Raw genomic sequence first — 15568 nt, forward strand, 5'->3', positions numbered from 1 at the left:
CACGCAGACGGAAAGGAAGGGAAAGGAAGGGAAAGGAAGGGAAAGGAAGGGAAAGGAAGGGAAAGGAAGGGAAAGGAAGGGAAAGGAAGGGAAAGGAAGGGAAAGGAAGGGAAAGGAAGGGAAAGGAAGGGAAAGGAAGGGAAAGGAAGGGAAAGGAAGGGAAAGGAAGGGAAAGGAAGGGAAAGGAAGGGAAAGGAAGGGAAAGGAAGGGAAAGGAAGGGAAAGGAAGGGAAAGGAAGGGAAAGGAAGGGAAAGGAAGGGAAAGGAAGGGAAAGGAAGGGAAAGGAAGGGAAAGGAAGGGAAAGGAAGGGAAAGGAAGGGAAAGGAAGGGAAAGGAAGGGAAAGGAAGGGAAAGGAAGGGAAAGGAAGGGAAAGGAAGGGAAAGGAAGGGAAAGGAAGGGAAAGGAAGGGAAAGGAAGGGAAAGGAAGGGAAAGGAAGGGAAAGGAAGGGAAAGGAAGGGAAAGGAAGGGAAAGGAAGGGAAAGGAAGGGAAAGGAAGGGAAAGGAAGGGAAAGGAAGGGAAAGGAAGGGAAAGGAAGGGAAAGGAAGGGAAAGGAAGGGAAAGGAAGGGAAAGGAAGGGAAAGGAAGGGAAAGGAAGGGAAAGGAAGGGAAAGGAAGGGAAAGGAAGGGAAAGGAAGGGAAAGGAAGGGAAAGGAAGGGAAAGGAAGGGAAAGGAAGGGAAAGGAAGGGAAAGGAAGGGAAAGGAAGGGAAAGGAAGGGAAAGGAAGGGAAAGGAAGGGAAGAAAGAAAGGAAAGAAAAAAGAAAGTAAAGAAAAGAAAAAAAAGAAAGTAAAGAAAAAAAGTAAAGAAAAGAAAGAAAAGAAAGTAAAGAAAAAAGAAAGTAAAGAAAAGAAAGAAAGAAGAAAAGAAAGAAGAAAAGAAAGAAAAAAGAAAGAAAAGAAAAAAGATAAAAGAAAAAAGAAAGAAAAGAAAAAAGGAAGAAAAAAAGATAAAAAACAAAAAAGGAAAGGAAAGAGTGAGTCTCAAACGCCAGATAACGGGAAACTCTCAGTTTTAATGGCCTCAGTGAGGGCAGGCGGTTCGCTTCTTGCGATGACTGTCTTTTGATCGCCGGACACTATCACCCTTGGCTTTTCCAGCCGCTTCCCATCCCCTTTATCGCAGGGAGCGAGCTGGCAGCCGTGCCCGGGATTCGGGACTTCAGCGTACGGGTACGGACGCGCCCTCTCCAGCACCACAGCCCTGCCCTGCGCGCCGGGAGCGCCTCTGGGGCACCCCCTTTCCTTGTGGCCGTTCCTTCGGTGCCACCCCCATCGCCCAAGCCCAGGGACGCGAGATGCAGGCCCCTCTCCAGCCCCGTGCGGCAGCGGCGCTGACCACGCCCCCGCTGGGCAGCCCCCGGCCCGCCCTGCTCACACCGGGAGCCTCAGCTGTGCTACCTGCGACGCTTCCGCCTCCGCCTCTCGGAAAGCGGTCGGACCTCGGGCAGCGCCTCACCCCGCTGCCCCCATCCCGGCGCCTCAGGGCTCCTCTCCCGGCCGCGCCGCCGGGGGAAGGGGCGGGGGCTCGCGGCTGCGTCACCGGCCGCGCCCCGCCCGCCGCGCCGCCACGCGGCCTCCTGAACCCCCCGCTGAGGTCGCAGCCCGCTCGGGGCGCCGCGCGACCCTGGCTTCGCCTGCCCCTGTGCGCATGCGCTCAGAGCCCGCTCCCATTCCCGCGCGTTTTTCGTCGTTCATTACGTATCAGAGTTACGTCTGACGCCGTTCCGCAAAGGAGGGGGGGAAGCCCGGGGCCCGTCGTCGCAACCTATATCGCTAGCCGCCAGCGTCGTGACGACTACCTTGGCGTAGAGGAGTTGCAGCCAATCAGAAATCCATGCACCGGCACTTCATTGGTTGTCGCGTCCGGAGGGGCGGGCCGAGTGCTAGAGTGGTTCGGTTGAGGCGACACCGGCTTCTTAGGGCGGAGTACGGCGTGTCCTTGGGCTCAGACGCCGGACGGTGCGGGAGTGACGGGGCTCGTGGTCAGCGCGGTGCGCGCAGCGTCAGTGAGGTGCCGGCCGGGCAGGTGCGAGCGGCAGCTGGCGGGGCAGCCTCGCGTGCGGCCCGCCCTTGGGCCCGACTCGGCCTGGGCCCGGCCTCGGGCCTGGCGCCAGGGCCCGGCGGGACGGTTGGTCCGGAGCGGGGCGGTGAGGCGGCCGGGCGGGAGGGGGCGAGAGGCGGCGAGGCGAGGGCGCGCGGGCCTGCTTTCCTCTGTTCCGAGAGCGTGGTGGCCGCCTCCGCGGGCCAGGCCTGGGGGGGGGCCCTGGGGCCGCGGCCTAAGGAAGCGGCCGGGGTGCGGCGGAAGGTCACCGCGGGGCCTAGCGCTCCCGCCGCGGGCGGCTGGGGCCCAGGTGATTTGGCCAGCCGGGGGGGGGGGATCCGGCCTGCCCGGGCTCTGTCGGCTGCCGCTCGAGTCGGGAGTGGCGCGGCCTGACCCCCGCGGGGGAAGCGCGCCTTCCGCCTTTCGGGGTCGTGCCGAGGTCGCGCCCGTTGCCTGGAGGGTCCCGCTGTGCCGGGAGCCAGCTCCTCGCCTCAAGGTCAGCCTCCGCGGAGGTAGGGCCGGGAGGTGAGGGTGCCCTTGGGTGCTCTCGCCGCACCGCGTGCAAATAGTGTCGCTGCTGGCGTAGGCTCGGGAGGCAGGAGGGTAGCCGGCCGGCTTTGGGCCAGCCGCCCGCGGCTGCTTCCAAGGTGGTGTGCTGGGGCGCTTTCCCACCCCAAACGGGAAACTGAGCAGGGCGCCCTGTCCCTCTGCACGACACTTTAGTGACCAGGAAATCTTCCTGTTACAGCTGTACGAGCTGTATATAGAGATTGCATTCAATTTACTCATCAGAAATTATCTCTGTATTGTTTAAATGCTGCGGCACAATTACCTTTGCTGAAGGAAAGTTTCTTCCTGCTCTGCAAGCACGTTTATCACCTTGATACCTTTAATGTAGTTTATTGACTCTATACTAATCTTCAAACCCCAGGAGCTATAGCTTGTGGATAGCAAGTGTGCTGGAGAATGATGAGACCAATGGGCTGTATATATGGTTTTGTAAGCCAGCAGAATGCTTCTAAAACTTCTATTGAACAGGTGACCTTGAAGTAGTGATACTGACCTCTGTGTGTGTTCTTGGTTTAGCACTGAAAATGGGAGATATTGAGAAGGGCAAGAAGATCTTTGTCCAGAAATGTTCCCAGTGCCATACAGTTGAAAAGGGAGGCAAGCACAAGACTGGACCCAACCTGAATGGCCTGTTTGGACGCAAAACTGGACAAGCTGAAGGCTTCTCTTACACGGATGCCAATAAGAATAAAGGTAAGTGTATAGCTGTTCTTATGAGCTGCCAAGGACAAAAATACACAGTTGTTAGTGATAGTTCCAGAAGCAATGAAACCTGCCACAAAATAAAATAATACAGAGGATAAGAATATAAGTGTGTGTGGTGTTTTGAAGTCACTAACAGTTGGGGTTTTTTTCTTTCCAGGTATCACCTGGGGTGAGGATACTCTGATGGAGTATTTGGAGAACCCAAAGAAGTATATTCCAGGAACAAAGATGATTTTTGCTGGTATTAAGAAGAAGTCTGAGAGAGCAGATTTAATAGCATACCTCAAAGATGCCACTTCAAAGTAAAAGTTATCTGCTGCCTTATTTATTTCACAAAGGAGATGGCAATGGAAATGTCAGTGATGAGATTGGTTTTTAAACTTTCTATTTTTACATGTTCTATGTCTAACCTTAAAATCTGTCTTGCCCATCAGATAACATTATTCACGGTGGGTCACTGGAGTTCACGCTTGTTTGGCAGCCATTAACTTAATGGAAACTATGTAATTGGGTTGATTTAAACAACTATAATGTTCAGTCATTCTTGATCAAAGAATTAAAAAAAATAAATAAACATTTCCTGCCTCTTCATTGTTTAATGAGTTGTATAAATAATCAAATGAGTAATTGTCAGCAGCATAATAGCTTTGACAGTCCAACTCTATGACACTAAAAAAGCAGGGTGGTTTTTGGCATCTTCCACCATCTCTTCTGTCACATTATTTTAAAGATTTTTGTTTTAAAATCCCAAAACAACAAAGACTGAAAAATAAAACCCCAAGATAATATTTTTCTAAATTTTAATCACTGCTAGGTGTTGTGGTATATATTAATCTGTCTAAAGCTTGCAATAAGAATGCATTTCATCTGACTTAAGTACCATTTGTGAAATGGCAGGTGTGCCCAGCCACTTTTTTTGTCTAGGGGAAGCATGTTACCTAATTTCATCCAGATGTTGGCAGCTGCATGCACCAGTAGAGCATAACTCCCCTTCAGAAACATCTCCAGTTTTGAAATGTTATTGAAATCTTTTACTCAGTAAATCTTCCAAAAACAACCATTCTTAGTGTAACGAACAGAAAAAACACCCTGTTCGTGAAATACAAGTGCTAAAGATCAAGCTGGGAGGTCTCAGTTCAGCAGAAGCATTCACCTAAAACTTAACTGTTACAAGCAATTTCAGGTGAAGGGGGTAGAGGAATGGACGTGCTGGTAAGCTGGAAGGAAATAGTCGTCTTCTGTGCCTGGCTGTAGCCAATGTCATTACTCCTGCAGGTTCTGTTTCGCACAGTGTAAAGCGGTATTTTTAATTTTTTAATTGCATTTTTTTTCATACTGAGTGAATTGTTCAGATGAATGTATTTACTGTGTACCAGCAGTAAGGCATAACTCGAGCAATCAATACTGTAAATTAAAAAAAAAGAAAAGTTAAAAGTCTTGTTTGCTGTATGTGTCTGAAATGAAGTGGAAAACAGTGAGAATGTAGAGAAAAGCTGGGAGTCCAGCCTTGCATTGTTAGGAAACAAGCCAAAGCTCAGCATGGGGGGAAAAAGTTGGTGTGAGAAGCACTTACCAAGTGTGGCAAAATTAGAAGGTATTTTGGACTAGAAACTAGAACTAGTTAAGCTCTTCCAGCTGTGTTCTCAGCATTTCTGCTGTGTTTCCCAAATGGGATGGGAGAAACTCAGTAGCTTGAAAGCTGTAGCTGTGCTGTAGGATGGGCTGAGTTTGAGTCATGCCAAGTAGAATAGCGTGCTTGATGGCTGAGTTGTGATGGGCTGATACTCGAAATTAGTGAGTGAAAAGAATTAAGGTCTCTAACAAGTTGACTCAATGGTTGCTACCATGTGTGTTAGGCAGACTTAACCGACAGCAGCTTCTTTTCTAAAAGCTTTTAAAGAAATATGTTTATGTACTGTTGTAATGTTGTGAAGTGATGTTTGTCATAACACCTTTATGGCTCTACAGAATTTAGTTTTCACTGTGCCAAAATCCTGATGGAGCAGTAGTGCAGAATGTAACCTTACCCAGCTCTGCGGTCTTCTGAAATTACAGTGGACTGCATGCAGAGTTGTGACGTGTTCTGTTCCATCAGCACCTTTAGGAGATGAAAAGAGACTGATCTCCAAGTTGGTCTTCTTCCCTAGTTGAGCTGGAGAAGAAATGGACTGTAAAGAAGAGGATTTTGCAGTAAGGGGCATTCTACTCAGACAACAATTTCCCAAAGGTTATCCATCATCAGAAAAGCTTCTTCAGGACAGCAGGGTGATCCCTTGTCCAAAACAAGTAGGGGACGTGATCTGGTTCAACTTGTTTTATCTGTACCTTGGGGACCTTGGTACAAAGACTAGTGCAGCTTATACATAACGCTGAAGATGGAGGAAATGGACCTTTTCAGTTCCAGGCTGGGGGTTGCTTCCTTGTTTACATTGTAGGGACAAGACCCCTCTGACCTTTAAAATTTCATGTTTTCTCTGTATACAGCCCTGGACAGCAACAGCTTATGAGATGTGTTGTAGTAGGTAACCAGCAGTCATTACTGGACAAAGACAATGCCATGGTATTTCTAGTAGTGGATCTTTGAAGGAAGAAGATGGAACTAGAAGAAGGTTAGATTATCTGGGCAGGTGAGTTAACGCAAGGGCATGGGTGGGGCTTTTGGAAGGTGGGAGGGAAGTGTCCGCACTGGTTGTGGAATGAAGCTTTTGTCTTTGACTTCTAGTTTACAGAGTAGGAGGAATGGGACTTGCCTTTGTTTTATGAAGTAGCAAGCTTAGAATTTTTCTTTCTGTTGGTGATACCAAGTCTGGGCACTTGGTATTGAAGTTCCAAATCAGGGAACCACGGCACCGTTGCAAACACTGCAACATCCTGTGGAAACTGTTCTTGGCAGCAAGTTTGCAGATTTGATGGGACACACCTTTAAAACTCACCTTGTAACATTTTCCCATGAAGTTACACAAACCATGAAGACTGTCAATGTCAGTGATGACTAGAATAAAGGTAAAAAGTACACCTTTTCATAGTATGACTTTTTGAAGCCAAAATTAAATAGGATGCTTTTAAAATTAAAGAAGTCAACCCACTGAAGTTCAGTGATACAGAAGCTCTTGCTTTTTCAGGGTCTTAACAATTCCAGTGCAGTCACTCTACAAACATCTTAATTTGGGAAACTTCCATTTGTAGCTGCCTCGGCAGTTGTAGGTAATGACTTCAGCTAAAGATCCGTTAATTTTAATAGATATAGCCTTCTATATGCAATACTTTGCTCTCTTGGTATAAAAGACAGTGATCCAGAACAAAGGTGATGCATTCTGTGTCTCTGACAAGGGAGGACAGACAATAACTAAGAATTGTTGAATATTCTTGTCTCTCACGTGTGTGGGAGGCCATTGAAGTGCACACATGTACTGCTGCTGCAAGCCTTGTCACTTCCCTTTGTGTAAAACACATCCAAAAAACTCTTCCAGGGCCAAAGCCAACAGAAGTCTCCGTCTTGCTGCATGTAGGATGAGGCAAACCATTTCAAACTGGCATCCTGCAAACCAGGTTATCCTGTGAGGTGAGCAGCCCTGAGCTAGCTGTAGGAAGTGTTAACCCTGGGGAAGGGCATGAAATCCTGTCCCTTTCGAGTGCTGCAGTGGCTGAGCCAGGACTCCAGGTAGTTCTTGCTGTGACTTTATGATTCAGAGCTTGCACGTAAGTGCTTGCATGGGTTTTTCCAGGGTCATTTGTTTGATCTGAATCACAGAAAATGAGATGGTCGCCTTTTGAATAGTTAGTTTCTGGTTAGAGCTCTCACAGGAGGTGAGATACAGGGGGGACATCGGCTTCTGTGGCAGGATACAGCTTTGCATTTCCGTCATGCAGAAGGCTGCATGAGCCACGAAACTGAACATGTGCTGGGAAGAAGAGTCTCTACCTTTGTGGGAGCTGTCATCATGCATAAGGAGAGCAGGGAAGAGAACGAGCAAAGGAGGAGCTAACTATAGCAGCGTGTTCAAAACACATACCTTGGAGCTGGGGGGAATGTGTGTTCTTTCCAGGTTGTTTATGCATTTAATTTTAAACAGTCTTGGATAAAAATAAACCTGGCAATGGAGATCAGAAGTCATTACTCTGCTGGTTTTACATCTCATTAACGCTGTTCAGTGCAGCTTGCTCAGGCAATGTGAGCCCCTGCCTTGCTCCCTGCAGAGTCACCCACTCTCCAGATCCATCTTCCCTTCTTCTGTGTTACAAGATGTTTTTGTATGTACAATTGCGCTCGTTTCACTGCACTGCCAGTCCCTTGCTCATCAGCACTCAAATGCTGTTGATGAAAACATTGAGTAGTGTTCTCATCCTGACAATAATCTCTGGAAATTCACTGCTGATGTCCCCATTTAGTCATGACGGGTGACAGTTTCTTTTCTGGTCCTTAATCTATCATAGAATCATAGAATGGTCTGGGTTGGAAGGGACCCCACGGATCATAGAGCTCCAACCCTCCTGCCACAGGCAGGGACACCAACCTCCAGGCCGGGATCTACACAAGGTTGCCCAGGGCCCCATCCAACCTGGCCTTGAACACTTCCAGGGACAGGGCATCCACCACCTCTCTGGGCAGCCTGTTCCAGCACCTCACCACTCTCTCTGTAAAAAACTTCCCCCTAATATCTAATCTAAACCTTCCTTCCTTTAGTTTTAATCCATTCCCCCTTGTCCTGCCATTGTCTACCCTTTTAAAAAGTTGAATCCCCTCCAGTTTGTATGCTCCCTTCAGGTACTGGAAGGCTACAATGAGGTCCCCCTGCAGCCTTCTCTTCTCCAGGCTGAACGTCAGTCTATGTGACATTGCCTTTCATTGATTTCTATTAATTCTACATTTCTAATAAAGCTAACTGAAGTAGGTGAGAGTTTTACGTGGCTTTTACCTGCAATTATATTCCGGGATTCTTTTTTACTGTGAGCTGCAGCATGATGATGTGGGCATTCCCTGATGTGAATGACAAATTCCTTACTTCCTGACAAATAGGAAAAATGCACCACATACACTGAATTTTAAAGATACCATTGGTGTCACCTCCACGTAGCCTCAAGAGCACAATGCGCTCACCCAGGTTTTGCTGCAGAACGTATCTATGCTGACTGGATTCAGCCTTTCCCTGAAAGCATTTGCAGCATTTCTCCTTCTGCTGGTTCATTATTGGAGAGCAGAGAAGAATGGAAATCAGGTTTCTACCTATCTCACCAACCTTGTATTTTTATTTCCAGTTATTCTGTCACTTTACCTGCTATTTGTATTAAACCTGGAGTTCTTCCCAGTGCTACTTTGATGGAAAGGTACCACATTTTCAACTCCACAGGCTTTGGCCAAAGTAACTGATTTTAATTCTGATTCTCACGTACAGGTTGGTTAGCTTGCCCATCTGATTTTTCTCTTCACATTACCTGTTACTGTCAAAATTTATACAAAATTTATACTCCTTCGCTGTTGGTTGAACTGTCGGCAGCTTCTTACCACTTGCACTTCATATGTGCTCTTTAATTTATACATCTCTTAATTCTGTAGTGGACTGTTTTTTAAAATTTCCAGGTAATTACTTTACTTGAAAGTCCTTTTTTTATTGTCTTCTTAATTGTTTAAAATGTGTCCTTTTTTTTAAATTCACTGGAAAGAATTTTTTAACTATCCCCTTACATGGTGGCATTGTGTTATTTTGTATAATGGCAGATTATCCACCACTGTTTTGGACATACTATTTATTGAACAAGGATTGTGCCCTTCACAGAGATAAACAAGAAACAATCTGATCTGGTGAGCCTCAGACAGGTGCTTCCAAAAAGCAATCGTGGGAAGTGCTGAGACACTTCTTCGCTTACACCAAATGAACAGGAGAGGGAGCCAATGTACCAAAAAGCTGCAGAAACAAAAAATTACGTGCACTTGAAGGTAGTTTTGGAAAAAAAAAAAACAAAACTCAGTTCGAAAGACAAAGTTAATTTGTGCAAAAAATCGGTTTTAGTGCCAGTGCTCAGCACAAAGCACCAGAGGGGATTAGTGCAGCCGAATGCATCGATATGTCTGCGATAAGGTTAGGGTCTTCTGAACTCTTAAACTGATTCATGTTTTGTATTTCGTCAGGCCAGCTCAAGTCTGCCATAGCCTGTATTAAATTTCATCCCATTCAGATGGTAAAAGATTCAGTTGGAAAGCGAAATGTTTATTACTACTCAAAGAATCTTAATCAGAAGTGGCAATCACTAATGCACGCTCTGGCTTTGTTCCCACTGTGTGTGCTCACACTGATCTCACCAACTGAAGTATTACACTTGAAATAGATATTCAGATTGTACTATAGTCTCTCCACTAGCAATTAGTGGAGAACTTCTGTTAGTGAAAATGCACTTTAATTCTGGGTTTAATAGTGTTTTATGGAAGGTGTTTGATGATAGACTCAAATTACTCAAAACCATGAGAAGTTTTGTAATACAGCTAAATACAAGCATTGTTACTATCTAAGGTCCTAGGAAAACTAACATTTGTAATGCTGAGTCAGAATTTTATTTAGCTGTGTTATTTCTCATGGGGTCATCAAGGTTAATTTTCTGACACGTGCCCCAACACAAAGCCTTTGCAACTCTTCAAAAGACCACGTTGTCTTTCTTCGTATCAGTCCCTGGTCTCTGTGTATGTGGAAGCTAAGCTTGTTTTCAGAGCATAAGTCTATCAAGAGCAATGTGTCCAGACATTAAAATTTTAGCTCATATGTGTGCTTGCTGTCACTCTGAATTCTCAGAAAGATGACATCTCTCTGCACGACCAAGCAATGACACATCAGAAACAACCCCTCATGGAAAGAAGCAATCCAAAGGGAGAGCTTCGCAGTTGAAAGATACTTCCACATCAGAAAATCTATTGAGAACATAAAGGCATCTTCTACAAATGAACAGGGTCAGAGGATAGAAATAAAGATGACACAGATGAAGCAAAGAAAGGGGAAACAAAGTAGAAATGAAACAAGGTTAGTACAGGGTGAAATATTACATATTCTCATTACATGTTCAGCAGTTACAAAGGCTGTGCCAGTGCTATAACCTATTGAGTAGCTGCCTGGTATTGCAATGTGAAAGGAAAAACAGCAGAAACCCAGAAGCAATAAAAAATGAACTTGCCTACCTTCAGCTGAAGGTTTGGCAACTCTGCGTGTAGCCAGTGAATATCCCTTTGGTTGGATGCCTTTAATTTTGCTTCAGCTCTGTGAGGTCATCCAATTGATGCTACCTGACTCCAGGAGTCTGTACTTCGTTTCCACTGATTTCAGTGATATATATTCCACATTAGCAAATCAGCCAGCTGAGAAATGGTGTGAAGTTTACTCGGTGCACATATCAAATGATGTTTTGCAGGGCTGTAAGCTCTGATCCTCCTGTAACACTGCTGCCTAATGTGTCTCCACTTAGGCCACATGCTTGAGTTACACTGCAGCTGATGGTGGCATAGCTTTAAATTTTGCTCCAGCTTCAGATCTTAGCTGAAAAGTACAAGTCAGTAATCTTCAGTAGTTCCAGTGAACATAATGTAGATAAAAGGGCAGCAAAGAAGGGCTCTAGCACAAGAGAGTGTAGTCATACTCAGCATGAAAACCAGCCTTTGTATCTTAGCCAGAATGTATAAAAAGCACTGATGGGGAGCATGGCCTAAATTACATTTACATTGCAAATAATTTTTTTAATTTAAGGGTGTCAGTTCTCTGAGCTGCTCTGTGCCAATCCAGAACTCAGTTGCAAGTCATCAACAAAGTAATGAACAAGTGCAGATAAAAAGTCTCAAAGCCCAGTCAATCCACATCTACTACAGTGCTGTGTGTCTGGCTCTTTAACACCAATTTTCTGTTTCTAGGTAGTGCAGCCTGATGCTCTGCCTGATCAGGTCAGCCAAATCTTCGTTTTTCTCTCAGAAAATGTTTTCCAATAACCTTTTTTCATTACATCAAGATTTTGAGAATGCTATTTCTTTGGTAAAGCAGTTGGCTTTATTTTTCTCATATCAATCAGGTCAACAGTGTGTATAGCACCGATGCTATCAACAGGAAAGCAGAAGAGGGAAAAATCACAGCAAAGGCTTCTCCCACTACTTGCAGTGAGCTGGGATAGTTCCCTCCAAGGGTTTCACACCGTGGCCAAGAGATGTGCCCCCCATCACGAGTTGTGCACACCTGACAGTTTGGTACCTGGCAGCTGGGGTGTTTCTGTTAGGGCTGTGGAACGCTCCTACCAGCCCAGGGCTCTGGGAAGTCTGTGCTGGTTTCCTATGTATGATCTAATCTCATCCAGTCCATGCCCACTCCTACTGCGGTTACAAAGGGGGATGGAGCAGGAGACAAACCTTTACCAGTTTGTTTGTGCACTGTGATGTAGGGGCTTATTCTGGGAGAGTTTCCAGTTTGGGCTGGTCTTCTGAGATATTTTGCCACCCAGGGTGATCTTACAATCTTGATCTTCGCACTGCCCATCACCATTATCATCTCTGCTACCCCTTCCTTCCCTCCCCTCACTGCAGCTCCATTTTCTGTATGGATGCAGCAGTAACCTCCACCAGGTCTTGGCCATATTCGACTTCTTCAAAAAAGGGGACAGCCACCACAGCCAGGTTTGATTTTCTTTCTACTTACAATTACTAAACATCCTTTCTTCCTAGCCTTTGGGTTACAGATTTTGGTTCACTTTAAAAAGCAGCACAGGATCCTCTTCAGAACAGTGATTTCTTACCTAGTCTTTTGTTTTTCTCCAGGTCCTTCTTGGGCAATCCAATCACCCTTATTTGTTTTACCAAAAGAGTTGTGTTCCTCATTTTCTGTAGAAGTTCATGTGGGCGGCGTTTTCTGGGTTGCTTTGTTTGTTTGTTTTGCAAGAACTAACATGTTTTAATTTAGAGAGTCTCTGAATGGCCCAGCCAGTCCCTTCCCCATGAGAAGAATGTAATAACAGAATCACAAGGGCTTTGCTTTTTTTCCTATTTCTCTGATTGCTCAAAGGTGACTCCAAGGGACTTCAAATATCGGGAAACTATTCGGTAAGAATTTCTTATTGCTTCATCTGCAGAAGTTCACTGTATTGATGCACATCAAATATTTTCTCCTCATTTATAGAACTAATATAATTTCAGAGCTTGTAACTTTGCAGAAAATCTTAGTATCAAGTGTGTATTTTAAGGCAACACTCAACATCAGGAGGTTTCAAAGGCAATTTTCTTCACTTTCAGTAGCACAGGCACATAAGTCAAAGAAGCTCAAACCTGTACTGGCATGACAAGAATTTTAAAGTTGTGAGTTTCATATTAGAACAAGAAACTATTAATGAAATTCGGAAATGTTCGACCCCCTGGTGACCCTCCCTGCTTTCCTTGCTGTCTTCTGCTATTACTGCTCATTGCCTCCTGAGAATCAAACACATGGCTGTATTGATTGCTAAAGCATTCAGCTAGCAGATGCTTGTTTTAAGCTATTTTTAAGGGAGTTCCTGCACAAACACAATAGCTCCTTCATTTTTCCTTTGTTTTTGTTTAGCTGAGGCCCTTGTATCTTCCCCTCTCACGAACACATGGAGGATGGAAGAGGAAAGAGGGAGGCTAGTGAAATCTGACTGCTGTATAGAGCTCTTTTCATAGCTGTGGATGGACCCTGTACAGGGGGGAACTTTCTCTTTTCCCTGTGACTTGTTCATGGGTGTCACATAATAGTGTATGAGTCTGATGAGTGGCAGAGGGAGGCTTTCCTGTTGAGTCATGAGGTTCAGAAAGGACACCCTTGCTTTCTAAACTCAGAGGGGAGCCTAAGTGCAGCTAGGTTCACTCTTAGTCACAGTCTTGGTCAACGGTTTATGTCTAAAGGGTTATGTGTGAAGCCATTTATCAGTCAACATTTGCCTGTAGAGCCCCCTGAAGGAGAGTTTTGCAAAGTTGAAAAACATAGGTAGTTTATTAAGGCAACAGATATAAAACGTTTGGAGTTGCCATTGATAAATACACTCACAGCACTATTGCTAATACACGTTATATACACATGCTATTGGGGTATTCTTCACCAAAAGGTGGTGGCACAATGCTTACCAAGAAGGTGTCTTTGTCTTGAATGGAGGAGCAGCGCCCCCGTTGACTACTTATTCTGGGTCTTCAAACTCTTCTCTCTCCCCCCAGGGGTATATTCTTCAGTATCATTTCTATCCTAACCTTAGCTGTTCCCCTTACTGGGGTGATGTTTAACATGATTTGGGTGGAGAGTCAAGTACTATAGTCGTATATGTTTATCATGTACTTCTTTAAGCTCATTATCATATTCAGAGGTGTTAACTTTAGTATTCATTTCATGGATAATCATGCAGTAAGTCTCACTCTGGGCACTTCAATATTCTGTGTTGAAATACCTTATCTGCTTACTCTGCATTCTTTAGCCAAAACAGGACTGTCCTGCTGCCATAAGACTCCCTCTTTTGGCTCCTTCTCATGTGACCTTGCAGATCTCCATCCAAAAGGTTTGCACAGGAGATAAGCAGACACCAGTGGTTTTAACCTCTTATGTTTAGTTCTCAACAACTTTGGTTACAAAGACATCCTGTATCTGGAATCCCAGATTTATGTCCTAGAGGAATCAACTCTGTGTCCTTCATTTATCCAGCGTTAAGTAGTCTGTTTAGAAAGAGTTTTTCTACAGTGAAAGGATGACAAACCTCTCCCCATAGCTCCTTCTGAAAAAGCTGTGGTTTCTCTACTGTCTCTGTATAAAGTCTTGTCTTGGTATTGCTCTGCTGTTTTCTCATTGATTACTGTCTCAAATATATCTATGCTCTGGATTCTCTCACTGCTTTACAGTGTATGTACAGATGACCAGATGATTAAAGTCTGTGCCATCGAAGTTACTGCAGTACTAATCAGTACACTGAGTGATTTTATGATTTTATTATTTTTTTTTTTAATGTAATGGTCCTTATCAGCTCAGAACTCATAAAGAGGATGTTGGATAAAGGTATCTAGCCCAGAACAATGTTTTCAGAAGTGCTGTTTTTGTAGCTCCTTTCCTATTATTCACACACATTCTCTCAATGTGCATCCGAAGCTTCTGAGGAAGATAATCAGCTTTTGTGGGATTCAGACATTACCGTGCTTCTCTATTTCTAAGCACTCAAGTAATAAAGGCTTTGGTAATCATCTCCAGCATACAGCATACAGAATTACTATCCAAAGCTGCCACTGCTGTTAAGTTTAATGGCTACTCTGCAACTTAGAAGCAGCTATGAAAATCAAAAGGATGGCACCACAACTATAGACCGAAATCCAGAAAGCTGCGGTACTTGCTCCAAGAAAAATATTGAATGCATTAGCAGAACATGACTTCATTAATAGCATTAGAAGTTATCATTTACAGGAAGGCAAGCTCTACTTTGGCACATATTTCAGTGAGTGACAACAACTTTTTGAATATTTCAACAAACAGGCATTGACAGCTAGTTTAGGGCAGCAGGTCTGAAAGCATTTAAGATTGCCACGGTGTTCTTTAGAATAATATCAGAATTGTTATTGCACTTATTTTTTCACTTTAAAAAGACATTTTGCAGAATGTTTAATGTATACTAATGTTCATATATAAAAGCACAGGCATGTCTCCTGTTGCCCAATATCTTTCAAAAAATACTGTCTTTTATACTTTTCTGTTTTCTTCATAGTAGAAAAAGGAACATAGTCTCAATTTTGCTTCTTTGTGGCTTTTATAGTTTTGCTTAGGGCTGACTGAGTTTTAGGACCTGCCAGGAGTGAGGGGGTTGTTGGATTGCTTCCTTCTGCTTCTCCTCCATCCTCACCTCTGTAGAGAAAACCTACATAATTCTCACCAGTCCTTTCTGCAGCCCTGGCTGGATTTGTCGATGATCTCTTATTTCTCTCTAGCCAGCAGTGAGTCCTCACTTGGCTGCTGTCACTGCTACTGCCATGCTGCAATTTAGCTTTTGTGACATTATCCATTCTGGGAACAGATTTCTTGGGTTTCTGAAAGCCACCTACCTGCATAAGAATATACCCCTCTGCAGCTCACAGACCTCTGTTGTTTTGTGAGCCAGCAAAACAATATTGATAATATTTCTTAGCTGTTTTGACTTCTTTTTTTTTTTTCTCTTTAGTCTCATGATTGTTACATAAATAGCTGCTATAATTTTGATTTAGGACAGCATCATTCAGTGTTTCAGAAAATCAGGATCAATTTCAATTAGGTTTTT

General features: G+C 44.5%; 1 protein-coding gene across 1 annotated transcript; it reads left to right on the top strand.

The window, feature by feature from the left end:
- The first annotated feature begins 1891 nt into the window (after positions 1–1891).
- Positions 1892–3906, top strand: CYCS (cytochrome c, somatic). The gene is made up of 3 exons (XM_084260292.1): positions 1892–2029; positions 3131–3307; positions 3477–3906. Exons 2-3 carry the CDS (start codon positions 3139–3141, stop codon positions 3623–3625), a joined length of 318 nt encoding a protein of 105 aa, XP_084116418.1. The 5' UTR covers positions 1892–2029; positions 3131–3138; the 3' UTR covers positions 3626–3906.
- Positions 3907–15568: the final 11662 nt, after the last annotated feature.

The sequence above is a fragment of the Gallinula chloropus genome (genome assembly GCF_964237585.1).
Source record: "Gallinula chloropus genome assembly, chromosome: 2".
NCBI classification, from domain to species: domain Eukaryota; kingdom Metazoa; phylum Chordata; class Aves; order Gruiformes; family Rallidae; genus Gallinula; species Gallinula chloropus.

Excerpts from the sequence above, each read along its gene's own strand:
- CYCS (XM_084260292.1), top strand. The coding sequence starts at position 3,139 with ATGGGAGATATTGAGAAGGGCAAGAAGATCTTTGTCCAGAAATGTTCC. Across the intron at positions 3,308-3,476 it reads GGATGCCAATAAGAATAAAG|GTATCACCTGGGGTGAGGAT; the intron begins GTAAGTGTATAG and ends TTTTCTTTCCAG.